At 42.6% G+C, this 26,742-nt stretch overlaps 1 protein-coding gene across 10 annotated transcripts in view; it reads right to left on the reverse strand.

The window, feature by feature from the left end:
* The window catches only part of NFATC1 (nuclear factor of activated T cells 1), a 120,279-nt gene that overhangs the window by 72,181 nt on the left and 21,356 nt on the right, over nucleotides 1–26,742 (reverse strand). For all 10 annotated transcript variants that reach the window (XM_040547385.1, XM_040547383.1, XM_040547381.1 and 7 more), the window contains exon 4: nucleotides 1,195–1,397. In XM_040547385.1, the coding sequence (XP_040403319.1) occupies nucleotides 1,195–1,397 (203 nt within the window). The remainder of the gene's footprint in view (nucleotides 1–1,194; nucleotides 1,398–26,742) is intronic.

Genomic DNA, 26,742 nt, shown 5'->3' on the forward strand with positions numbered 1-26,742 from the left:
GCAAACTAGCTTCTAATAACTGCTACGTGCAGAATGGCTTCAGGTGTATGATACCATTTTTCACTACATTAAGATGCAGAAATCTGTATGAATAACAAGGAGTGAAACCGTGGTTTTAGAAAGCTCCCTGGGATTTTCCCATGGTCTTTGTTGTGGTGGGGCCAGATTTCCGGCTTGCTTTCTGTCTGTTTACCTACCTATCTTTCTACCTGCCTATAAATACACACAAACATGCATGCATCTCTATATAAATCTGCATATACACACATTTATGCACACACCAATAGATGAACATGCACACAAGCACATACAAATTCCTCCCACAGCAGGTAACTCAGAGAAGGGTTACAATCATTTGAATGAGGGGTGGAGAGGGGAGGAGATGAAATCATATGGAGGGTCTCATGTATGTCACATATGCAGCACGATATTTGACACTTTATTCACAATCTTATAATAAAATTTACCTGTGTGGAATGGACCTATGGGTCACTTAATGAACACTCAGACTCCTATTAATTCAGTTCTTAGATGGAGATGTTTGCTTTCCTGCACAGGACTAAACCAGTTTAGTAACTGCAATCTGTAAGTTTATTCACCTTTCCTCCTTTTTTTGAAAGTTTTGCTTCTAAACAAATGCCATTGACAAATGCTGATTTTTATTACATAAGAAATAAGAATAGTTTTATTTGTCTTGAAAAAGGTTAGGTTACTTGGAAATGGCCTCTAAGAGATTCCATTGACATCCAAAGATAAATTTTAATAGGCCCTGTTCCTTGTGCTAGCACGTACAGGAGTAAGAGGTGTCATATTTAGAAACTAAATGCAGGAGCTGAGGTAGGAGATATTTAGAGCTTGGTAACTGAGATACTTATTTTAAATGGCAAATAAGCACATTGGCTGAAACTCTAGAATGAAAGCAATCAGTTGTCATAAATATTTGCGAAGTTCATTTTGTTGTTAAGCTGATGAGGGGCAGTTTGTCCTGGCAAAGCTATGAAAACCTACTACTACTGAGAGAAATTAAAAAAAAAAAAAAAGACTGGAAAAGAAAAATAGTGTACTTAAAAAAAAAAGAACTAACCAACCAACCAACCAAAAAAAAACAAACAAACACAAAACAAAACAGAAGAAAATAAGTGGGGAGACCAGGAGGAAACTGCTAAGCTGTCAGATACAGTATCTGGGTCTTACATTGCTCTCATGTTGTTCTCTGGAAGAAGTGGAATTTCCAAGACTTTGGTGTTTGAAAGTATTGTTTCGTGGCTGGTGGTGGAAACGGTCTTCCCCGTGATTCGGTGAACTTGGTAGAAAGCATGGGGTCGCAGCAGGCGGTCGTCTGCAGTCCCAATGAACAGCTGTAGCGTGAGCGGCTCGCTTTCTAAGTAACCATGTAGCTGGCAAGAGAACAGAAAACGCCCACTGAGCACCATGCACATAAACTGCTAGGAATCAATTAAATTTTTATAAGCAGGAGAGCCTAATTCAAGGAGAGAACTTGTGACAGGTGCTATGTGTTAAGCTCCCCCCTTCAATTTTTCCTGTAACGTAATATTGGTACAATAAAAAGGTGCACTCAGAAAATGTCTCATTATCCTAGAAGACCTGAGGCACTTTAGATGAGGTGAACTTGTGAGCACTCCTGCTATGTCCACAGAAAACTTCGCATAAATTCTGTTGCAGAGTTTGGCAAAAAAAAACAACAATGAAGTCAATGTTCCCCCACAGTACGGAGAGAGGGTGGCAAAGCCAATGGAGTTTGCAAGTGGAAAGGAGCAAAACTCATACACCTATGAGCTTCCTGGGTTGTCCCACATGCAGAGCAGGCTGCTGCTCAGGACACCTTTGCTCATTAACTGTTTTTTACGCTGGTAAATACTGCCTGGAACAGAATGGAGACAGATCGTGCGTACACGAATCGTTGCACCGTGTGTGTCAAATACTTGTTATAATCGCACAGAAATCTCATTGAAGCTACAGGGCCTAACTTGAACCTCATGCACGTTAGTTACAGTGACTGCTCCGATGCCAACAAGAGTTATTTCTGCTACATGCCAAAGCAGAAGCAGGGCCTGACCTCATCCTGCCCCCTGTCAGTTTGCTGCCCTGAAGAAGCCACTCTGGGTTTACACTGGTGCAAAGGAGGCCACAGCCCAATGTGTGTCTGGGGACAGCAGACAGGCACCGGAGTGAGCCCTGCACATCCTGCTCCTTTGTCATTAGCATCTGGCTGCAGTAAAGCCCAGGACATGAAAGCTCATGGAGCCTGTCAGACTGGCAGATGAGGAGGGTACAGAATGGGAGGAAGCTCCCAATTGCATACACCTGCTCCAGCACCTGGCTAAAACTGACAGGCACGTGGCAAGCCAGAGCTGGTGATGGCTCATGCCACCATGCTGTGCCAGGGGAGCCTGCCACTGCATACAGAACGTGCCCCAGGCAGGCAAAGAGGTTTTATGCCTTCCTCTCACTCAGGCCTCTGGCCTACCCTTGCTGCCGCCCAAGGCAGGCCTGCCATGCCTCTGCTCCAGCTAGCTGGGCCTGGCAGCTCCAGCCTTTGCAGCAAGCCATGGTGCTGGCAGCCATGACACAGAGCTCACAGCACCCAGGAGCCACAGCCCTCAACCTCCTCTGTCACCGGCACTTGTACACAAGTCCAAAGCTACATAAAGCTGAAAGCCAGTGGTGAAACCCGTATCAAATGTTGCTGATATTTGTATTCTGCTTGCTTTCACTCTCCTTAAATCTTAAGAGGTCATTTGTATCTTCATAATAATGTAAGATCTATCTCTCCAGGGTATTTTAACACCTGGAGACATTTTAACACGTTTTAGTATCTGGCAATGGGAATTCTATTAAGGACAAAGACCTCAAATCATTTATACTCCTTGAGCATGGCAAGATTCTGGCAGGTCCAAGCACAAGCACAAAGTCTTCATGCTGCTATCAAATAAGCTGACAGCAACAGGAATGCACAATGGTAATTTTTCAGATGCTAAGGAGACTAATATGAGAGCAAGGAGGGACACTGTGACTATGAACATCTTCCCATCACCAGTCAGGTGTATTGCAGATTTTTCACCCCATGCTTTGGCCAGAATAGCCAAAAGGAAAACAGAAATGCTTTGTTTAACTTGATGTAACAATTTTTACGTTCTTATCCAAAATGTGGATGCCAGAAGGGCATGGACAGGAGGGGACTCGCTTCCAGCTCTACAGTACTTTATCAGATCTGCATTGTTCAGACCATGCAAACCCAGCTTGCAGCAAGGGTGGGCAGGCTGCGCTCCATTTTCCATATCAGCTTTGTCAAATTGAAAACACATTAGTGGTAGTTTGAAAATCTGACTTTTCAACTTGCTTCTGTGTCATTCCCTTCCCCCAGCTTTCTATTTATTTTTCCACTGAGGGTTTGCTGCCTGAGATTCTCCCATCAACCTAGATCAAGCAAGACGGTCTGTGGCCATTCCTTTAATGCACGTAGCTCATTGCGGAGGAGGCTGGAGGCTATACTGCTTTCATTAACTCCTCCACACCTCTGCCCTTTCCCCAGAACAGAGCACTGCAGTATCATCAAAATGGCAGAGAGAAGAAAGCAGACCTCAACCTAAGTGCTCACTTCAAGGAGGTGCCATGGGCCAGGTCTTTCAGTTCAGTTACCAGGCTCAGAGACAGGAGCAGCAGGGGAAAGGCTGCTTCTCTGCTGGGTCACAAACAAACAGTGGCAGCAACTTTCTAATTTGCTGCTTGAGTAACTGCAGGAAGCTGCTTTTCCAAGGTTTCAGCAGGAGACCTTAACAAAAGTTTTTTTTCCTTTTATTTTTTTTTCCCAGCAGGAGTTTTAAATATGCTTGCCATGAGGCTGAGCTTCATTGTACTTCAGCAATCCCCAACCCTCCTGTCTCTGACCCCGCTGTCAGTTGTCTGTGCAGCCACTGCCCGAACCAATATGATGTGCTTCCAGTGCAAAAACAGGGTAGCCCCCAAAACACCCAGCTCCTACGACCGGCAGCAGAAAGACCCTCAAGATGATTTGTGCTGTGCTGCAAAAATAGGATTTTCAGGCTCTAACTCCCCGTGTGCAGAGATGCAGCCCAAGCCGCTGGCAAGCAATCACAAGTGTGTTCCCAGCACAGCCAGTGACCATGGGGAAGCCACTGTCTTACTCAGCACAGCTCTGTCCCCACGTGCCTCATGGCCATAGCTGTTTACTACCACCACCAGCGTGAGCAGGGGTAGCAGAGTGACCTGGATTCAGCCTGGACTGATCTCACGCCATGTCAACATTTCCAAAGCCTCGACATTGAGGCCGTGGTGACGGAGGAGACATGGGGTACTGCTGGGTATTTTTGATCGCAAGCAGCACACAGGTTCGCAAGGGAAAAATGTAATGCAGTGTGACACACAAACCGATTAAATTTCTACAGGAAGCTGCTGGAAGAAAAAGTTACGTAGTTATGTGTTACCACTGGTGACTTCTCTAACGTATTATGGAGGGTGCTTTTTATGGAGAGTGTAAAATTAAAACAAACTCATATTGAATTACAAGGCTGCTTAAAAAGTAAAAATAGAGCAGCGAGTAACTCATACCTCAATTCAGCAAAAGCAAAATCACACACTGAGGCACCCATATGTTTTACTGAATCAGGGCAAATGGGTCAAAAAATGTTAGTCTTGGATTAAGTTCTGCTATTTCAGGGTTTATCTTCAAATCGGAACTCAGCTGCTGCCATATCTCATAACCTACTTGTGAGTCTCGGCTTGTGCTTTTCCCACAGGTTTTGTACCAGAAGTCAACCTAAAACCCCGTGTCCTCAGCTTTGCATACTCATCCTCACCCAAGAAGCATTCAAATGCTGGAAAGTAACTACTAAGATCTCAAATGCATGTTTTGCACTATTTTTCAAAGCCTGTGATCTTCAAACTAGATTTCTGACTTCTTATTTTATTTTACGGCCCTGTTGTAGAGCCCTGCTGGGCTTTGCTAAGCCATGAGCTCTTGCTGGATCCATCATGCACCGTTATTCATCCAGCCTCTGGGAGCTCTTCCCCAACTGTTAGTTCTGAACCTGAAGACAAACAGTGCTTAGTTTGCTGAACAAACATGAGTTTTCAAGAGATGGAAAGTGTCAAAAATATTCAGAAAGATTAGCTTGCTAATCCAGTCTCTATACAGTTGATTTTTGCTGCCCTCAACACAAGCGAAATCCTCACTCTCACTTAACTCTAAGTTTCTGCAGTAGGAGGCAACTGATCTCACATATGTATCTCCCTTTGAGTTTTACCCATTGCATCATATTGTTTACTTTTATATTATGTCACATAATCTTGTATGCCAACAGAAGCAATAAAAAAAAAACGATGCAAGGATTAATATTCGAAGGGGCACATACTGTGGATGACTAATTTTAGATCATGCACCCAAAGCACAATTTCTGTGACAGACAGCATTGAGTTTGGGAGAGTTTTTAGCATGCTGCATATGTCTGGAAAATGGGCATGATTTTACTTACTTTTAGTTGGGCACAGCAAGAATAATCTGTGGCTCCCTTAAAATATAGAAGAGTGACATTACTGTCACATCATTCAGCAGAATGAAGACGGGAGCGGTGGTAGTAAAGGCAGAGCTGCGGGCTGCTATATTTGTCAACAGGTAAAGGGAATACCAAGTAAGATGAATGTAAAATGGGAAAGGGAAAAGGGGGGCTGAATATTTCTGTTGGTTAGGAAAGATTTCACACGTTCACTACATAGATATTTTCCACGCATGCTCTGGAATACTGTAGTCGGTATAACGATTCTGTTTCCTGGCGTGCGACATGGGATGCATGCGTCAGACACCCTATTTTTATCTTTTTCTCTGTGTAACACAGTCCCAAAGCTGAAGCTCTTCTCTTAATACCTCAGCAGCTGAGTAGGGGTGAAAAAGGCTGGTCTCAGCTACAGGATTCGTAAAAAAGGATGTGCCTTTCCTATCAGACATGCTTTGCTTGACGATACCTAGATCCAAGTGGAAACAGCCGTACATTTACCCGCTGTGAAACTGTAAAGGGCCTTAGCCCCACATAAGGATCAGATGTACAATGCTTTGAATGAGTTTTCGTTCCCAAATAAAGGTGAGGATACAGCAGTCACCTGTTTTAATACAAAGTAAAGATGCAGGAAAACTGAAGTAGATAAGACCCCTGTGGTCAATGTTATTGGTTTTGAAGTGAAAGTAGGTCATAGTCTCCTGTTTTGACTGACCACAGACTAATCTGCTCTTTTCCTTTTTGAACAACACTGTAAAAAAATATTTGAACTAGTCTCCAATGATATTTGCATTTACACTGTCTGAAACTGCTAAGATCAAAATCAGAGTTAATTGTGGGCCTGCTTCACACTCATTTCATTCTATCAAAAGCAGTGCAGTCACCAGTAATTAACACTTAAAACAGGACTGATTACAATTAAGCTCTTCGTCACCTTACATCATCTTACGCAAGAGCAAGAGAAAGACTGCACCGCCTGGGTGACTGCCCCACCACACCAAGCTTTCTCTGGAATTCCTAAACCTCTCTGTCATCTCTTTCACAACATCCTCTCCCACCAACACCTCTTGACTCTCACTAGTAAATTGCTACTCATCTTGGTGCATGGTGCCAAAGCAAATCCCAGCCTTTCCCCTGGACTGCACACCATGGAACAGGCCTTACTGTTCTAGCACGTCCAGTAACCGTGGTTTTAAATGCCAGAAGGTCTTCCTTTGACAGCCAGCAAAGCACAAGGAAAATAGCACTATTTCACCCCAGCATTGAATATCTGACTGCGAGGTAGTACCTGACTTAGTCCTGTATCAGTCATAAACCAAGGCTTATCGCAGACATGAGATGAGCACACCAGGTCATAGGGCGTACCTATCTTTTCGATACACCGAAAGATATGCCTGGTATGTATCTAAAAAATTCGGCAATCGGAATTGAGCAGACTTGTAAAACAGCAAGCAGAAGAAGCTGAGGTACTCTTAACAAGAACATTAGAAACACAAACAAAACTTCTCCAAACCTCACTGCAGCTACTGAATTTTGAGGAATTTTTTTTTGCAAATGTGCCCCATCCAGTATCTCAAATGCTATTTCAGAAATTATGCCTATTTTAGAGACTGCGAGGAAAAATTCTATTATTTAAGCTGGGACATTTATTTTGAGAAAGGCAGTTGAAATATTCTGCAAGCTTCCTTCCAAGTGCTTTATGCTTTTGGCATGCTGAAGTATCTGTTGAAATGCTCAGAAAACTACCTGTCATAACAATGAGCTCTCTGTGCCTGTAAAGGCTCCTGGAGGCCACTGAAAGAATGGTCCCATTTTGACGGGAGCCGGGGGGGCAGCCGTGGCTAGACACACCAGCCAGGTACACTGTCTGTACCCACTGACGCTGTCAGGAAAAAAAAGTAAGCTATGCTATGTAATAACTTTTCAGTGTACTTAAAGGGAATTCTGGGAAAAGACCACAGAAACACCAGTGCTTGTTTTTCACATGCACCTAAAACAGTACATTTCCCCAGACTCTGATTCTGTAAATATGTTAAGTGACTGTTGCTGGTGATTTAGGGCCTAGCCCATCCCAATGCTTGCAGGGCAGAGCTCTCAGTAATATCAAAGTGCGGCATGGCCAGGGACTTCATATCCATCCTCTAAACTACTCAGGAGCTTGTGTTCGATATTCTCCAGGCTGTTAGGTGCTGCGTCCTTCATGATAATGATGCACGAAAAAATCCATACATTACCTCTGTATCAGTAATGAAACTGTAAATGTGTGTACTTGTTCTTTGTACACTTGGTACATAATAAAGACTGTGGAAACAAACTCATTTATGTCTCTAGAAATAGTAAGGAAAATATCTACCTTTCTTCTCCAACCATGTAATTGATGGACATACTGCTTGCAGCAGGTACTTGGAAATACTTTACACTTCTGTCTGGTTCCACTTGTACTTCTAGGACTGCTCAAGAAATAACCTGAGCTAGAGTGTTAGCCTAGAGAGAATCATTAGCAAGACTAAACATCCAATCTGCTGAACAGGGGCTTCTTTTGCTTATTCTTCCATCAATGGTTTGGAATGTAATTCCTAAATGCATTCAAAATGATAAAACAGGATAAAATGTAAAATCTATAAACCAGTGAAATCTTCGAAGTAATTGCTGCTTGTGTCTTTAAGCCAGAGTTTCAGGAGCTATACACAGAATAACTTTATCGCAATCTTTCTCAATCAGTAGTGTATTTTTTTTTGTTTGCTCTTTTTTTTTTTTACAGTAACTGCACATGATGAATGATAAAATTAAACATGTACCTAATATACAAGTAAATAAGTATATAAGTAAAAATGTACCTAATATACAGCCTCAAAAACATAACATCAGTGAGTACTCAGTGTTTTGATTTTTAAAAAACAAATTGAAGATCAAGCTGTTTAAACTATAAAGAAAGTACATAAACATTTCAGGCATTGATTTTAGCTGTGAACACCAAGCATGCATAAAAATAAAGTCATCCCTCTGATTTTTAAGAAAAAAATACTTTTAGCTACCACGTAAAAGTATTAGGCAACGTAAGCCGTTACATCATGGGTTTAAATGGGACGAGGGAAATGTGGTCTTGTGGGCAATGACTGTCACGTGAAGCAAAAGCTCCAACACCGAGATCAGGAGACCCAGGAATCTATTATTGTGCTCACTGCAGAGATCCTGCCTGACCTTCGCTTGGGCTAATCCCTTAGCAACCCTGCCTCAGTTTCCTCTCAGATGAATTTGGCTAAGGACCTTCTGATGAAGAATCAGGAAGCCAGAAACCTAGTCCTCTGGGGAAAAAAGACATTAAAAGAATGCCCTCCTCAACACAACACCCCCTTCAGGTACCTATTCTGTACAGTTTTGACTCTTGAGTTCCTTTGCTAGGGTAGGCTTGGGGAAATAACATACCTCAGGTGTTCAAAGCCAGGGACTTGAGAGGCCCTTCATTCAGCCTCCCTCTTAAGACAAACATCTCAACAGCCTCTGCCCATGCTCCAAAGGGCAAGCTGTGCAGCCACAGCTTGTGGGGATGTGTGCAACCTGACAGGGCAAGGAGCAGCCCCAGCAATGCATTCCCTGTGACCACACCTCGGTTTGTCAGGGCTTGCTGCATCCACAGAGCATCAACGGACTGCTGTGACCCCTGCCTCAAGGTGGGCTCGTCCCTGTTTCTCTTCAGCTTTAGCATCATGCTCTGCAGGTGTATATTTCAATTGTGTGTCCTTTATGCATTTTATGACTCCAGCCCAGAACGGTACAGGCTGCTGCAGCCCAAAGCACACCTAGAGAGAGTCACGGCACAGGAGGTGAACTCCTCTGTTCATTAGCATGGTAGGAACCCCTTCCCTCCGACAGAAACAAAGCATGCAATATTGGGTGCCAGTTTTTTTTGCTTAGGTGCAAAACTCAGCTCCAGACCACATGTCTGCGTGGATGCAAATCAGAGGCACTAAAACTGGGGCCACTCAGATGCTCTTGTACGCTGTGTTCTCTGGTGAGAGAACAAGCCAAAAAAAAAGGAGCGTCTTATTCAAAACAGTAAAGCAGACAAACTTCAGAATAAATAAATAAATAAATAGATAAACAGAAAATAAAACACCTCTTTAGGAGCTGAGTTTACCCTCTGGCTGTAGTAGCTTCTCTGAATTTTATCCAACACAGTTAACCAAAAAGAGTATAATTTATGCCCTGTATGACATAACATATATGCTACTCCTCACAGTCCCTCACTTACTTCACATAAAAATGTAACAGGAATTCCTACAGTTTTTGCGCTGCTTTCAAGATTTATTTTTCCTTTCTGGAAATCCATATTCCTTGGATTCACTCAAACTCTGCTTTAAGATCCACGTGTAGAGTTTGTCCACAAATAAAAATGGCTAAATAAAGATGGCTTGCTGCCGCAAAGGGCTAAGTCTAGGCAGAGGGTGAGAGCTGGATGGAAGGAGTGAATGAAAAGCAGCGGGAGTGTGTTTTATGTGGCACTTTCTAGGGCTGCCACTTGGACTTAAATTCAACAGTGCAGCAAAAGAGCAGCTGTTCACATCACGATGAATAAAGATCTATATAAAACCTCCAGCTGCAAATACGCTGTGAGGAATTATTAATCTTAATGTAATAGAGATGCTGTACACTCAGTCACTGGCTCAGAAGTCATTTCAGTCTCTATCCAGGGAAAAACAGCCTTCGTGGCTGCTGGCTCCCAGCACAGCCGTGAAATCTCCTTGTCTAAACAGCTGCAAGATGCAGCTCCCTATTTCTAGGAAGGCTCTTCCTCCTCCAAAATAGATGTACCTAGAAACCAATCCAGCTCGCACTCCTCATAAAATCATTAGACTTATGAGAGTGATGCTCATCAGAGTAACTAACAGAATGAATTTGTAAGTCCTGGAGACACCTTATTCACTGGGACACTGGGAAATCACTACTGTCTGTGTACCCAGCACACAGCAGGTGGAGAAGCAAAAGGCCATCTTCTATGACAAGGCTGAGATGTCCTTCTCCTAATCCTAGCTGTCTTCAGCCTCCCTTTCAGGTGACCAAATGCAGCCAGGCCTTTCCACACCACAGCTCCATCTCCATCACCTAACTGTGCAGCTGTGTGAGCTTCCAGCACCTCCACACACCTCCCTGCAGGACAGGGCCAGGAGAGTTGTCCCCTGTGGAGGGAGGGAGGGAGAACCAAAATGAGGCAGTCCACTAAAATCAAGTTTTCCTTCTCCTGAAGAGACCTGTGCTTCCCTGAGGTAGCTGCAGCTGGTGCCCGTGCAGGAGGACAACCTTTCCCCTGGACAGCTTGTGCTGCTGCACAAGCCACCACGGGCGACCTTTTGGGACTTCCTACTGTAAGCAGCCTATGTGCATAAGCACTAGGAAGATGAACAAATTGCAATTAGGGAAATTCCCACTGACAACATGAAGAGGGGATTAAAAATCTGGTCTCCTACTCAGGTCTCCAGCTGCAAGGCTGATCCTGCACAGGCTAAGTAACAGCATGCTTGGCTGAAGTCGCTGCGATTACACTAAGATCGGATCTCTTTTTAGGTACCTGATTTTATACAGTAGCAGGAAACGCAATAAAGGCTTTGGGTGCAGGAGGAAGTTCAATGCAACAGCTCTCTCCCAGACTCTACTTTATCCCTCAATCTTCTCAGCTTCCACTCAATTTTTTGCCCTCAGCATCTGTTACAGCTTTTGGCTTGGACAGTCATAACCACGGTCGTGTGAGAGTTAAAAGAAAAAAATAAATAAATCACAGGAGCACTGTGACAAGAATTTGTTATACATTCTTAGGCAGATACCCCAGGTAAGCTTATGCTTGCAAACCCACTTTTCATCATGACATTTACACATCACTCATGTCTAGAAAGCTCGCATTCGTGCATGAGCATAGAGTAGCCCAGGATCCCTAGGCGTATATCAGGTGCAGCAGGCAGGAAGGGTTTTAAGACCTTCACCATGCTGATGTCTTCTGGAAGGTGCCAGCATTCATCCCAGTGACAGCAGAGTACTACTGCCATTATCCATCAGCAATTTCTCCAAATGCCTTTTTATCACTTGGTTGCTCACAAGTGCTGTGGTATCTGCGTGCCTTCGAATTCCCACCCCTCTAACTTCAGGGGCCCAGCTACACCTGGAAGCTCTTTGTTTAAGGGTCAAAGCTTTTTGCTGTTAACCAAGATGAACCCTAGTTCACATGAGACAGGGGCAACAGACTTCTAGGCAAAATACCCCTGAGGTTCACAGACACCCATGGGACAGCATTAGACCGAAAGTAGTTACTTTCCCCCTAAGTTTTAACCCCTATTCCAGTGACATTTGTTTAAACTACTACTGAACACACAAAGCTGGGGCTATGTTTAAGGGCTTTATCTCTGCAAATATTTGGAGAGCTATAAATACTGAGCCATATTCATAATATGGATATTGGACTTCATGTCCTGTTGCCATGAAAATTACTATAAATACATTTTCAAGTCTTAATTTCTCACTGCATGATAACTGATTTCCAAGAACTCCTTTAAAAAGGCAATATAATTCTTATGTAAGACCTCGTACTATTTAATTAGGAATTGGAGTCAAAGGCTACAGCACAGAGCAGGAACTGAAAAGGAAAACTCGGTGATAGAAGCAGACAAAGCACACAGTGCACTAGCACGCCATACTGTTGCATGTCTCAAGTGGGAATTATAATCAGACAGCCCATGAGTCAAGCCCTGACTGCCTTCTCTGTTTAGAGCAGGAAGGGAGGTTGTCTGAAGGTCCGAAATAAACCTCCTCGCTTCTTTTGTGAGTAACATGATTACTGATGGCTTCTGAATTTCACAGTACCTCTGTCCTTTTATTTATGTAGAAGCGAATTAAAGAAGGAAAGCATATTAACATTTTATTTTTTTTAAATGCAGAGCGAGGATGGCTTTGCCAGTAAAGGAGGAGAGCTGGACATAGGGTGATCGAGTTCTTTTCTCCAGCTCTGCCAGATAGTTTTTGCTTCATCACAGATACATGACTTGATTAGAGCAGAGAAAATTTCATAACAAGTTTTTATATATTTCCAGCCTGCTCTATGTTTAATCAATTTGTGCTTCAGCCTTCTTGTAAAATAAAAAAACATCAACTGTGCTATGTGGTAGAGTAACCCTTTCTTCACTGTGCTTCACAGCACTTCTCACCCCTTTGATTCTAATCCTCGTATGTAATTAACACCTGCATTCCTTGAGGGATAAAACAGACTAATGCGTTCTCTTGCTCTTCAGAGTCAGAAAAGTGCTGTCTGCAAGCATATGCTCTTCAAGGCAGGTTCTGCTTCCATTTTGTCAACCCCCAAAAATGTACCAAAGTGCTGTCATCCTATACACAACATTCATAAACATGCTGTTTGTGATTTCTGTCTTAGAGCAGAAAGAGCAATATGCTTTGCCAGGTCACCACACATCTCTGGTCTTGTTCCCCTTCCACAAACCGCCCTTGACCCACATCGTCCCAGCGCTCTGATCATTCTGCAGTTTTATCTGAGAGCACACCCTCCGTTGAAAGCATCTTAATGCAGTAATAAAAATAGGCCAGGTATATGTTATAGCTTAACCTCAAGGCCTTGGCCTCCAAGACAGTCTGATTAAACTGTGAAAAATTCTGAGAGATTGGATTCTACACTGTGAGTTGTTTGAGAGCAACAGTGATATCACCTGTTTTACAAAAAAAAAAAAAAAAAAAAAAAAAAAAACCTGACTGTGATATTTGTACCTTTAACAGAAAGAATTTAGCCTTTCGGCCTTTCAATTTTGATAGAAACAGAATTTAAAAATGGATGTAGCAGACCAGATTGTCTAACTAACAAGCACAACATGAACAGCATTGCCCAACAGACCACAAGGGCTAAAATGAACTGAAAGACCTGTGATCTCCAACAGTGAGCAAATTAAGTGGGTATGAAAGTGTCTTAAGACAAACTTTGTCGAGACACATGGACAATTTTCAAGCAATCAAATTAAATAGTCATGTTGAGTAGCATTATTTGGCTATTTGCAAAGAATTTCACCCAAATACTGACCAGCTAATGTTTAAAGCTCAGTAAGAAATCTAAATAAAATGTTGCAAATATCAACGACAGAACCTGCCAATAAAAGCTTTACAGAGGAGATTATTTGCTGCTTAAATGCATGACACCTTGCTGCAATTGGTGTAGCAGGATGTGATCACACAACTGGGATTGGAAGAGGGTGCTGACGGTAACAGTCTCCTTCAAAGGGAGTAATGATGAGTGCCAGTGACCAACACCTGTGCTTTTATACCCCAAACAGAACAGCATTTAGATTAATACATTGACATCAAACATGTGGCTCCAGCATGGGTTAAGTTCCAGGCCTGAGACAGAAACACCAAAGTCTTAAAAGCCACTATTCCTCCCATCATACTCAAGACGTACCTGGATACCTCAGCTAAGAAATAACTCTTGGTCCTGGATAACCGGTAAGATCTTAAAGCCTGCTAGGCCCAGTGATACCCAATTATACCTAACACATCAAGCCAAAAAGAAACATGGAACAGTCAAGTGATTCATGCCCTCAAACTTCAACATCTACAGGCTGAACAACCACAATGACTGCCTTGACTGCCTTCACAGCCCTCAAAGTGAAATTTGCACTCTGAAGGTGTGACTTACCTGAACTACTTCAGATGCTCACACCAGAATAAAATTAATAGCTCCCTACACTCTGTAATGACAAGCTTTCCCCTGATGACAGAGAAAAAACAAGGCAATTAGCTCACTTGCAGACATCTACACTTAGCCAAATAAACCCAAAACGAAGAGTTGCCCCTGCAACTGACCCAGGACACAGTTCAAAGCATGAGTCTCACAAACCCAGGGCAGTACTGCAAGAAAGGCACGTTACACCTAACCCAAAAAGACATGCAACAGAGCTTCTTTGAGAATATCCCCACAGTGGCATAGTCTGCTACAGACATAACGCTTTGCACTTCATTGCCATGCATTTTGGGCAGTCACCAGTAACTTTTCACAATGCGGGTACAAGTCCATCAACCTGAATCACAGAATGGTTGAGATTGGGAAGGACACCTGGAGGCCCTCTGGTCCAACCCCCTTGCTCAGGCAGGACCACTTCCAGACAGCCTCTGAATATCTTAAAGGAGGGAGAGTCTGCAACTGCTCTGGAATACCAGTTCCAGCGGCCAGTCACCTTCACAGTAAAGAAGTGCTTCCTGATGTTCAAACAGCACCCCCTGTGCTTCAGGTTGTGCCCACTGCCTCTTGACCTGGAACTGGGCACCAATGAAAAGAGCCTAGCTCCATCCTCTTTGCATCCTCCCTTCAGGGATTTATACATTAATGAGATCCCCCCTGTTTGAAGATAGGAGTGACCGATCAAGTGCTTTCCTGCAGCCTTAGGACACTTCTACCAGCTGCAATAATCAATCAAGTAATGGGAGCCATCCTGCCATGTCTCCATGACCCCAACAATAAACACTGTATCCCTTCAACTGTACACACACCTCTAACTCATCATGTTTATTCCCCATACTGTGTGCATTAGTATACAGGCACTTTCGAGAAGCACCACTGCTTGTTGAGCTCCTAGAAAGAGCCTGGGGGATTTTACCGTACTGGTGCCTTGTAGGCACCTCCTTGAGTACATGCAAGTACTAGGGGTGTCCCTGCTTCAGCCTTTTTTCTGATGATTCTTTGATTCTTTCCCTGTCATATCACCCTATGCCCTTTGCTTGTCATCCCTTTCTGTCACTTTTCACAGGTCTGCTGGATACTCTCTCCTTCCAACATCATTCCTATTTTAAAGACCCCACTGGTCCCAGCAACACTCCAGATACTGCCTCTGGAGCACACTGGAAATTCTGGAGGAGCTTCAGGTACATTTTGCGTGGCTTTTTTTGCTGTTGTTTTAAAATTGGACTGCACGTTAAAACCATAGTAAAAAGGGCAATCCCCAGCAGTATTCCTGCTAGTGTTCATTTTTGTATTAACTTCAAACTTACATTACATATCTTTCTTATACAAAAGGGGAAAAAAAATTTGCTAATAATTGGAGAGAGGGGAGGCTAAAGGCCAAATGTTGTCATATTTTAGTTTATTTCATTGTACTCAAGACTGGAGGAACAGAAGAATTCTTTTACCTGTTAGATGATTCCCCCCAAAACATCTGCTGTTAACCACTGGGATTCTAGGTTAATGCTGCCCTGTGATTAGAGCAAACACATATGCAAAATCCATTCAACTGAGAGCTTCAGGGGCTTCATTTACACTAACAAAACTGCAGAACCATAGCTTACTGTCAGCACCACCAGTGTGTTGTTTTCCTGTTTGCGAAACCTCTCAAATGTGCCTCCATTTCAACTACTGCTCTTGAGCTGGCAGCAGAGCTATGTCAGTTCACATATTTTAAGGTTTTCCTCACAACCGGGAAGGATTAGAAAATGAGGCTTTGATGTGTTCAGGACATGTGCTTGAGATTACTTGTGTACCTAGATGCTAGCACATGTGTCTGCAAGTTGTGGTCTAAATTTGTTTGTCCCTGGCAGCTCTTATTTGCAGCGATGGGTGGAGTTTGTGTAAAATTCTACTACTATCTGCCATTTTATATTTAGTAATACTCTATAACCTATATTCAGTAACTGTATTTTATTCTATATTCAGGAATATTATATTATTTCAGAATAAGTCCTACAACACATAAGGCCCATATAATGAAAACGTTATTACAAGAGATGAGGCTGAATATTAATTTTAAAGCCACTTGGAAAAATTTTGCAGGATTATTAAGAATTATCGATAAATAAATGCCATCCACAAAATTAAAAAAAAAAAGCCCATTCCATGCCATTTTATGATTTCCTGCATATAACAGGAGAGATTTACATATTTGATGTAGCATATAAGGAATTCCAGGATGACAGATACTATCTAAATATCGTTACACGTATAAAAATGACCAAGTGGTGTTGGTCTCCTTCAACCAAATGAAACTCCTCTGTGGCATAGGAGGTACAAGATCTTAACAGAGAGTTCTGCAAAGAGTGGCAGGATTTTTTGCTGTTTGCCTTCCCCCCGCCCCCCCCCCTCCTCTCCCCCCCCCCCCCCAAGAAATGTGATCTTCTGGGGACTTATCCAAGGTGAAAAAACTAAGCTGACCCCTACCAGCTACCCTTCTTCAGCACTTCACAGACTTTAGACATGCTATTCCTCTTCAGGTCAATGAGAGTTTTACAGCTAAATCTAACCTTGCATGATCTACCATTTTTCTCTGGTGTTTTTGTTCTAGAAATGCAGGCACTTAGTACATATATAGCAGTGAAACTGTATTAAAAGCCACAGCAGGTGGAGAATAATACAGCCCAGGGAAGTTTTTGTTTTTGACTCTACTCACAATCAAAGCTATGCACAAAGCACAATGAGGCACAGTAAATAAAGACATTTCACACAGACAAGCACGAAAATCTTCCAAAACAAAGAAAATTAAATTATCTTTCAACTAAAGAACACACTGCAGTGAAACACTAAATGAGCAATTCTAATTAAAAACATGCTGTGAATCTCCTACTCTCCACCAAGAAAAAAATCTTGCTGATGTTTGTGCATGTACAGCCACCCTCTAAAACCAGTCAAGCAGCTTTCAAGCCAAACAATGCAAGACACAGCATCCCAGAACTGCAAAACATATTGAAATTATTCCCATAGCAATCATAACAACAACATGCCAGGCTGGGATCTGCAGGGAGGGGGGTGGCTCAGGCTGCCGCAGCTCCCCAGCTGGCCCTGGTGCTGCCCACTGCACCCAGCACAGGGCGTGCAGTACCCACGCAGCACCCTGTCCCTCACCCCACTGCTACCTCCAGCACTCTGACGGTGCATGCAGCCCTTTGGTCTCATCCAAAACACAACTCCCATCCCCACCGTGCTCATAAGCCAAACATTTACAAATCCGTGTGCACGTGCAGGAGAGCTGCGGAGCTGGCAGACCTGGCCCAATGCAAGCACGGGCAGCCACTGCACAAGCTCTTCCACGTAGCTCTGCTCAAGCCTTCTAATCCCGACATGCTGCAACCACCTCGGGCTCAGGTCTTTCTTGTGAAGGTGCTAAACCACGCTGTGGCCTCAGATGAACACACTGAGATGGGAATGAAAACTCCAGACAAACTCTTTGCCTCTAAGCTGGGTTAGGGTTTCATGTACGGCTCAGTTTTGTGCAACTCTGCAGAAATGAAACACGATCCCTCTTCCAACCCACCTCCTTTTATTTATTTATCTGTTTGCACAGCCACAACATGCTGTGGGCTTCCCAAACACTAGCCACTGTCCTTGCATGGGCAGACAGCCAAGAGGACAGGAATGTGCAGCTAATTATGCACAGCAAAGACGGACAACCCATGCTTTATGCAGAACACGTATGATATGCTGATATTGCTATTTTGATGCAAGTATAGGGACAGAAATCAGCTAAATATAGCAAACTTCAGTGACTGATGTAAATCACAGACTTTTATGACATGAAGAAAGGTGCAGTTTGCCCAAAGACAAAGGAAAGTAATGGGAAGATTTTGTGAGAGATAAGAAGTTTGGTTTTGTCATCATGCCTGAATTGCTATCAAGACACCCAAGTAAAAGCTTCAAAGATGCAGAGACTTCATGCACAAATTAGATGTTGAGAGGCATGTGAGAAAGTCAGCATAATGGCAGCAGAATGAAAAGATGAAAAAAAAAAGATCATCTTTAAAAGATCATCTTTAGTTGATCCCAAAATCAAAGGGACTGAGGACAGAGACAGAGGAAAAGGAGTATTCAACTGAAAAACAGCAGAAGGAAACAGGAACACATAGGGGGGGAAACCTGCAACTAGTGTCCGAAGTACATCAGATTTTTAAGAAGGAAAATGTAATTGGTCTCCTGAAAACCGTCAAGGAGGTCTGCAAGAGCACAGCACAGATTCTGCAGCTTGCTCCCCTTTTTCGTGCCATTTTCAGGTAGTTGGCAGTTGCACATGCTCATGTGTGACACTCTTTTGTAGCTCTTGTGCAAGGCAGTGAAAGTGTCTTAATCCGTATTTTGCAGCTGAATAACCTGAGTGACATTAAACAACACAATTAAGTGCCACTTTATCAGTGCATACACATTTGGTAGAAAACTTGTTAAGCTCATGTTAAACATTTAATCCCACTTTATTAAAATTTCAGGATGTACTTATGTGCTTTGCTGCACTGTAATAAAAAAGATCACTTTGCTCAAACCCTCTTACATTTTTTTCTCTTATGTTACACAGAATTGTACCATCAATATTTTTGCACAAATAAGACTTCAAGTGGCAAGGGTCTCAGACACTTTCTGGCAAGGCCAACAGGAATTTTGCTCTTGACATCAGTGGGATTAGCATTTGGTGGTAGCACCATGTTATCAATGCCACAAAGAGCAAAACTTGTTGACGGGGACTTTGGTGTATGTAACTGAATTGCAGAGGAACTCCCCAGAACGTAGCAGTGCTGCGCCTGTAATTGTTGTGCTTTTAATGGGGCTCTACTTGAAACCTATGCAGTAGACTTTTAAACCCTAGTGTACATAATGTCTGCATGCAAACCAAAAGCAGGAGTTCCTCAGTTTTACTGGGTATTGAAACATTAAAAACAGGTGTTAAAAAAGCATATTACAAATCTGTCTGCAACCTGTATTATTTTTACCATGTGCGAGTAAATTGATCACTAGTGTGTTTCAATTGTTTCAGTGAAAAAAATGCAACTCCTGCTAAATTATTTCTTAAACATGTGGAGGGAGGAGAAAGTTTATTAGATTTTGCTGCACGGACAGCATGCAACATACTTTACTTATGTGTATTTATATAGCAGGCAGTGTAATGGATCATCTCTCTTTCAAGGCACGTATCAAAGAAGATCTCTCAAGCTATTCTTCACGGGGAAAGGAGAGATAAACCCCTGCTCATAATGAAAGCTGCAACGTACTTCTAGAGAGCAACTGAGTAATTTGACACAATATTTTCCACTGATTCAGTCTGTTAGTTGGAACAATGACTGATTAAAATGGAAAATCTATATTATAACCACATATACTGACATTCCACATTACCAAGTATAATACAGATGTGATTTTACTCTTCTCACATACAAAAAATAAAAACTATAGACCAGAGATTATTCCAGTGGACTTACATTGGTGTGAAAGTGATCTGAAATATGAACTGGCCTCAGTGTATCTTCATACGGAGTGCACACAATATAATTTCTGTGATGTAAGTTTTATGTAATTTGGAGTACTAAGAAGGGAAAAAAAAATCATTTGCCCTGAGATATTACTTTCAGGAACAGAGGACAGATGTCTAGTTGCTGAAGCAGACTTGTAAAAAAATTAATCACTTGCCTCATGCAGGTTAGCAGCATTTGGCAGGTAGGTTAGTACAGCCCATAATGAAGCATCTGGCTTTTGGTAAGGCTGCATTTTAATTTTAACTGTGTCTCATTTCAGCTTTTGGGCCCATGTACACCTGCAAAAATCTGACAAGTCTGGAGCAGATTTGCTGCTTGGTAACATTGGTGTAGAGCTTCTAAATTGTAACCAAAACTGCAGTCAACTGAGTCAAGTAGTAACTGTGGCTTATGCCCAGACCAGTGCCTGAGGTATCTGCTGAACCTCCCTATAAAATCATTTTAAACCCAGTCCTCAACCTCTTACCCATTCACATTTGTATTTTCTTAAAAACAGCCGAATTAACTAAGTTTAGCAACTCCTAAGCATATGCTTGAATTAAGTACACTATGCTTAGTGTGGGGCACTTAGCAGGAGTGCCCCAATACTGCTCTGAATATTTTTGTTTGTTTGGTAATTTGAGGTCTGGTAATTTGAGGCAATTAAAAGGTCTACCCATGTTGTATTCTTCCTCAGAAAAGCAGGTACCTACTTGTAGCACTACTGATAACCTCTTCTGGCTAACCAGATACGTTTGCAGCTCCTTCTCAGACTCTGGTAAATTAGGACAAGAACTACTAAAGCTCAGAGAAGTCTTTCTTAATTTTGTAACTCTTATCACTTCTATGTGCTCACCCTGACACATGCATTTTCAGTGGAAGGGTGCCTACTACCACAAATTTACTAGGGAAAAAAAAAAAAGGAAAACAACAAAAAACACCAATTGTCCTTGTGAGAGAGTAATCACTATGCAGATGCAGGGACCATTTGTTAACATGAATAGCTCAGGCATTTGAATAATGTTCCCAAAAGACAAAGATCTATTAGAGCATGAATTAAGCAATGGCTAATTTTGTTTTTATATTATAACCATATTTGAAGCTTTCAAATGCGCCACAACCCTCAAGAATTTCACTGGCTGCTATTTTTCTCTTCTTGTATAATTTAAGATGAACCATTTCTTTCTAATACTTTTTTAAAAGGAAATATTAAAAAGAACAGATCATGATAGAGGTTCCTGTCTCTAGCACATCTCAACAGTGAGCACAAAGAAAGGAACTGGGAACACGTAGCTCTGCAAGGGAACTTGCAGCAGTTTCACCAGCAGTACGACAAATGCCTTAGCCCAGCTGCTGCAGCTTGTGCAGGTACTTTCCTAGTGTACTGCTACAAAGAAATTGCCTGTGTCAACCACTGATTATATTCACTTTTTTTTTGTTTCCATCTTCATTGAACATCACCCACTGGCAGATACTACCAGGCTGACAAAACACTTGCACTTCGTTTCCTTAGGTAGAAAAAACAGGGAGGGGTAGGGGACAGATTTTTTTTAATTTTTATTTTTTACATTTTGCTTTAGACCAGAACGCTTGGGAGAAATGGAAATGGCAACTTCTAGAAAGAAAATTCAGAGACAGAGCAAGAGACATGGCATTTGCAACTTTTAGCAGAGGTGATGCAATACTAAGTAGGTGAGAAAAAGGGGTGGAAAGAAAGGACAAGAAAAGCACAGCACTCAGTCAAGGATGAGTCCTGATTCCTCCCTGGAGAGCAGCAATACACTTTTTTGAGGTACACTTCCAAAATAATGATGAATCACCCTTTCAGAAAACATTCAGAAAAAACTCCTGCACACTGCGATCAATTCACTAAGTGAAACGATGCAGCATGAGACCTGAATGAGGCTTAAGAAAAGAAAGACTACTATTTTAATGTTCCCATTTTCCTTGGCCTTACAAAGACTTCTATCACATTCTTTCTAGACATTTAGGGGGTGTGTGCAGCTCGTCACCAAAACCAGCCAGACAAGGGGAGCAGAACGGATGGTTCTGTGATGGCTCTGTGTGGAGATAAAGATAACTCCTCTGCCTCCTTGCTAAGTCTAACCGTGATGGAAAATATCCACTCAGCTGTGTAAAAGACGTACCATGGAAGAACAACGGCATGGTTTGCATTTTATCAGTCACTGCCAGAGGACAGCTAGACGATGGAGCAAGAGCAATGCCACCAAACTCTTTGTCGCAAAAGATAAGGCAGAAAGGAAACTGGGAGAGTCCAAGAATGAGGGAAGCTGGGATATGATACTATCCTCCTTCCAGAGGAATGGTCAGTGAGGCTGAAATGAAGGCAAACCTAGGAAGCTGTGCTGAATCCTAACGGCTGGAAAGCCTGATTAAATATCTTGTTGTCCTAACAGACGGGACATGTTCTGCAGTGTCAGTCAGGCTGAGCGTGGGCGAGGTATCGTTTCTAAACGAGTGCAGAGTGCATCCCCTTGAGTGCTGACTGCTGGAAGTTTAGTTTTTCACTTGGAAAGGGCTGTTGCTCCAAACAGCAGAGGCCTGTCCCCAGGACCACTCATAAATCAGAGCTGAAGTTGCATTTTCAGGGTCATGAAATCCTTGCTGGCTGACAGAAACACACTTCCCAGAGTGGCTCCTTGGACTTGGCCCTTCCTAGACAGCCATATAGGCTACCTATATGGCTGTTCTTGAGGAGTTACTCTGTGGGACCAACTTTATACGAAATACTGAAAAAGAAAAACTCCCCCCTTCCCAAAATAAGATCTTCTAATGACGAAAAGCCGCGATAAAAAACTTTCAACGGGCTTTCTTCCATTCATTGGATTTATAGAAGTAATAGCAGCCTTAAAACATCTGTCAAATCACTCTGCTTTTCGGTTTTGATTATCTGTCTGCTAGTTTGAGGTTAGTTTTAACTATACACATCCAAGAAGTGAGAAAGTCATTCAGCTTAGATTTATTCTTAAGAAGTACCGGCTGTCTAAAATCAGGCTATGAAATGTAGGCTCCCTGTCTGGTTCGTTGTATGGTTGCATGGCTTTGTGCTATTAATTGCAACCTGGCTAACAGGTGCTTGCTAGTGTCTTTATATTCTCACCATACAAAAGCATTATATTTCCATCTGGATAAAAGGGTGATGCTGTCTTCTATAAAGAAGCCAAAAAAAGCAGAGAGGAAGTCCACTGTGGCACGGTAAATTGAATCATTGCTTACTAACATGAACATGGTCTCTTTTCTGCTCTGACAGATTAAGAGTGGTAAGGGGAAAATGATTAACATGAATTTTTCCACATCTAGTCCTCTTGGTCAGGTGTCAGCCATGAGCTGGACACACCGCTTCTTCCTCAGGCTCCCCTGACTCACCCAGCAACGGTGGCAACCCTGTCTTTTATCACAAACTCACAGGACTCAGGGTTCCCTACCAAGAAAAGTATTTGCACACGCACTCCAGGTATATGAGACCTCCCATACTATGTGCTTAAAAATTAACCACAAGCTTGTTCTTGCTGCACATCGTCACAGCATTGCTGTGAAGGACTTGCCCTGCTCTGCCTGGAAGGGCCTTTCTCTCGAGTTCCTTATCCCTTCATCTCCTTCCTGTCATCAGTTGTGAACACCTCTTTCCTGTCTTTTCCTTTAGCTCTGAATTTCTCCCTTCTCCCCATATTGCTGGTATAACTGTGCAGCTCTATTACCTCATGTTGTCAATTATTTGTGAAGCAGTGTGCATGAGAAGTGCTATATGAGACTGTGAAGTTCAACCCTAACATCCCAATTTGAATGCGTTTGCATTCTGGACTGACTGCTGCCCCCTGAAGTTACAATGGTTTGATATTCCCTAGGGGGTTCACAAAAGGTATTCATAGCCCTTGAGTCTGAAGCTGAAAGGATTTAGGTACCAGCGGTGGCCAATGCCTGGACCTTGACTACTTCAGCTCAGTATCCAAAAGCAACAAAACCAGCTGACTCAAGTGAAGCAAACAATAACATATTCCATGTGTTACAGGGGTGCACGAATAGGACTGAGCCATGTTGGTGCCTAATCGTGGTGATGTGGAGATGTACAGAAATAACAAGTGAGTGATTGCTTTTGCTAAGAGTTAAATACCTGTTAGATATCAGTGGATATAAAAATCCCAATGTATGCCTCAGGGCCCTTGAAAATTGCACCCAAAGCACCTAACGGAGACCTTCTTGAGAAATGAGACAATCCAGCTGTTTTGTACAGGTCTCCTGACACAGACTGTGTAAATCAGCAGGCAAATCTTTTGTTTTGCCTATAAAATGAGGGAGTTCAGGCTTATCATCTGTTCACAAGCTCAGATCAAATTCTTTATTGGAGCACACAAGACATACGTATATACACAGCCTATACCATCTCATTGCAAAGCATGTGATACAGTGAAAGGCAAGAGCGCATTCGCTGTATCTTCAATATTAACTTCTTCAAGAAGAACACAAATCTGGGCCAATGGTGGGTTACCTAGATAACAAAAAACAAACAAACAAACAAACGCCAAACCAAACAAAAATCCTTATTTTCTTCCCTTTTTCTAACTGATTTATCTACCTCGTGTTGAAGCTGATCTTGGAGAAAACTCCTAGCATATTTTATGTCAAAAAATTAAATCATAATCATGACTTTTAAATATGCTTACTTGACTATTCTGTGCAAGTGAGTATTTTCTTTCACCCTTTAGTCCAGTCTTCTATGGGAGTAATTCAAATGCTTTAATTAAACACGCTTGAGTACTTGGATTTTATCTCACAGATACACCACGCCCTGCCTGTAAAAATTCCATCTCAAGCAGCCAAAGTACTTGACTTATTCCAAAGATGAGTTATTAATTAGAATAACTATAGACCCTATATTTATAATCTGGTGCCATCATTCCCCCGAGACCCCAAACTTTTACTTGCAGATCGCTTACCAGCAGCTGAAACAGAGCCATCCTTGGCTGGAGCATAACCCCTACCTTATGCAACCACTCATAGCCACTTTTAAAATGAACAACGTGAGATAGATTGAAATGGAGGAAATTTTTAGGATGTTCTGGATGTAAACCCCTTGACTTAAGCTCACCTCACTTAAAGTACAACTCTAGCTATTTAACTTTTCTCTTTGTGGGTTTCCTGTACTACCCATTCACTGCATCCCACTCCATTCAGAGCAATCCTCATCCCAACCATGTATTCCTGCACATGCTCTGGTGCCAGCACAATGCTAGCAGGCCTGATTTCATTCCCCAGCATGGTCTGAGCCCCAGGTGTCAGCCTCACCTGGCACTGCATGCAGTTTCCTGATGCTTATGGCCAGCTGGGGCACCAGCTCAGCTCTGACTCAGAGGGGAGAGCACCCCAGTCTGAAATCATCAGAGGCAATTATAGCCAGCAAAATACTTCCACGAGCCAGCGAATAAAAGCCAGTGCCAGCCGTGAGCTCACCAGCACCGCTCCCCGGCACCTCTCATTTGCCAATGCTCTGCAGCATTTTTAGCTCCCTAGGTGTGCCGGCTCACCACACTCTCAAAACATTTAGCAATCAAGAACAGAGATATCTCAGGGCTGCCACAGAATCCAAACATCCACAGAGGCAAGCGAAAAACGTATGAGAGACGAATATTTTGTTACAGGACTCATCCAAAACCCTCATGAGCAACTTTACACTCCTAAACACAGAAGGGAGGGTGCAGCCATCCCACAGAAGGATATTCAAAGGAAATCCTGCTGGCATGAAACAGGCTGGGAGGCAGCCCACAGGTGTCCCCAATAAGCAAGCCCCAGGCAACTGATGGACAGATGGTAAGAAGCAAGTGTCACCTCCCTGCAGCAGGTTGGGGCAAGACCATGCTGCCATAAGAAAGTCATAACCCTGGAGGAGCTGCTAAAGCCAAGTTAAAAAGTGGTTTCCAACCCCAGACTTAATGTCATACCCACAAGAGATGCCCACCCTCCTACACTGCTGATCTTCTCATCCTTGCCTCAGACACCTTCTACTCCTGGGCTCTTCCAACTCCTCAAGGAAGAGACAGAGCAGCAGCAAGGGAGCTACTGCCTATAAAACACGCTCCAGCTGCAGAGAAAGCAACCTCCTGACAATCGGTGTGTAGTTTTTGCTGGGGCACCATGCCACAAGCAGCAAATGCTTTTTAGATTTTCTCCTTCTCTGTCTCAGCATGCCCCAGAGATATGTGGAGGTATGAGTGTGAGAAAATCTTCTGTCTGGAAAGCAGGATCCAAGGGTGGGGGGGCTTCAAATGGAGAAGACAGGAAGACACCTCTTCTGCATTTTCCTTATGTTGAAAGAAAGGGGGAAGACCTTTGAAAAAGGCAGAATTTAAGCAAGCTCCCCCCAGAGCACCAACACAGGGAAAGACCTGACTGGCTGCAAGGGTAGAAGGGAGGAAATAACACAAATGGATACTGTGAGAGGTCAGAGGAGTTTTATGAAGGGTTTCACTGAGTCAACACAATGGAAAACACTGGGAAATACTCAAGGAAAAAGTTTGATCTAAAATCTCACACCTGAAGATACTGCTTGAGCTTACACATGGGTATTAACTTGGAGGTTTGGGATCCTCTTTGTATGACAGTGGATTGAGCCAACCCCTTGACCCAACCATCTGCAACACCTGGAAATACATTGATTCAGAGCTGCTTTTTACAGCTTTTGTCAGTTGCAGAATTATCAGAAGTTACTCCCTAGATTACCTCCTCCTTTATTTATTTTATATATGTATATATTTTATATTAATAATTATAGTATTTTATATTTATTTATATATTTTATATAAGTATTTTCTTTTTTGACATTCATCCATCCAGCTTTGGTCTAAGTCAGAAGCTTTTAAGTATTTCCTCAAACAGATAACTCTGGCTGGGATGATGATATTAATATGGAGAAGCTTTTTCTGGCCCTCTTTTTCTGTTCTTTTTGGACAAAAGCATG

Source organism: Cygnus olor, chromosome 2, assembly GCF_009769625.2.
Source record: "Cygnus olor isolate bCygOlo1 chromosome 2, bCygOlo1.pri.v2, whole genome shotgun sequence".
In the NCBI taxonomy this organism is placed as follows: Eukaryota; Metazoa; Chordata; class Aves; order Anseriformes; family Anatidae; genus Cygnus; species Cygnus olor.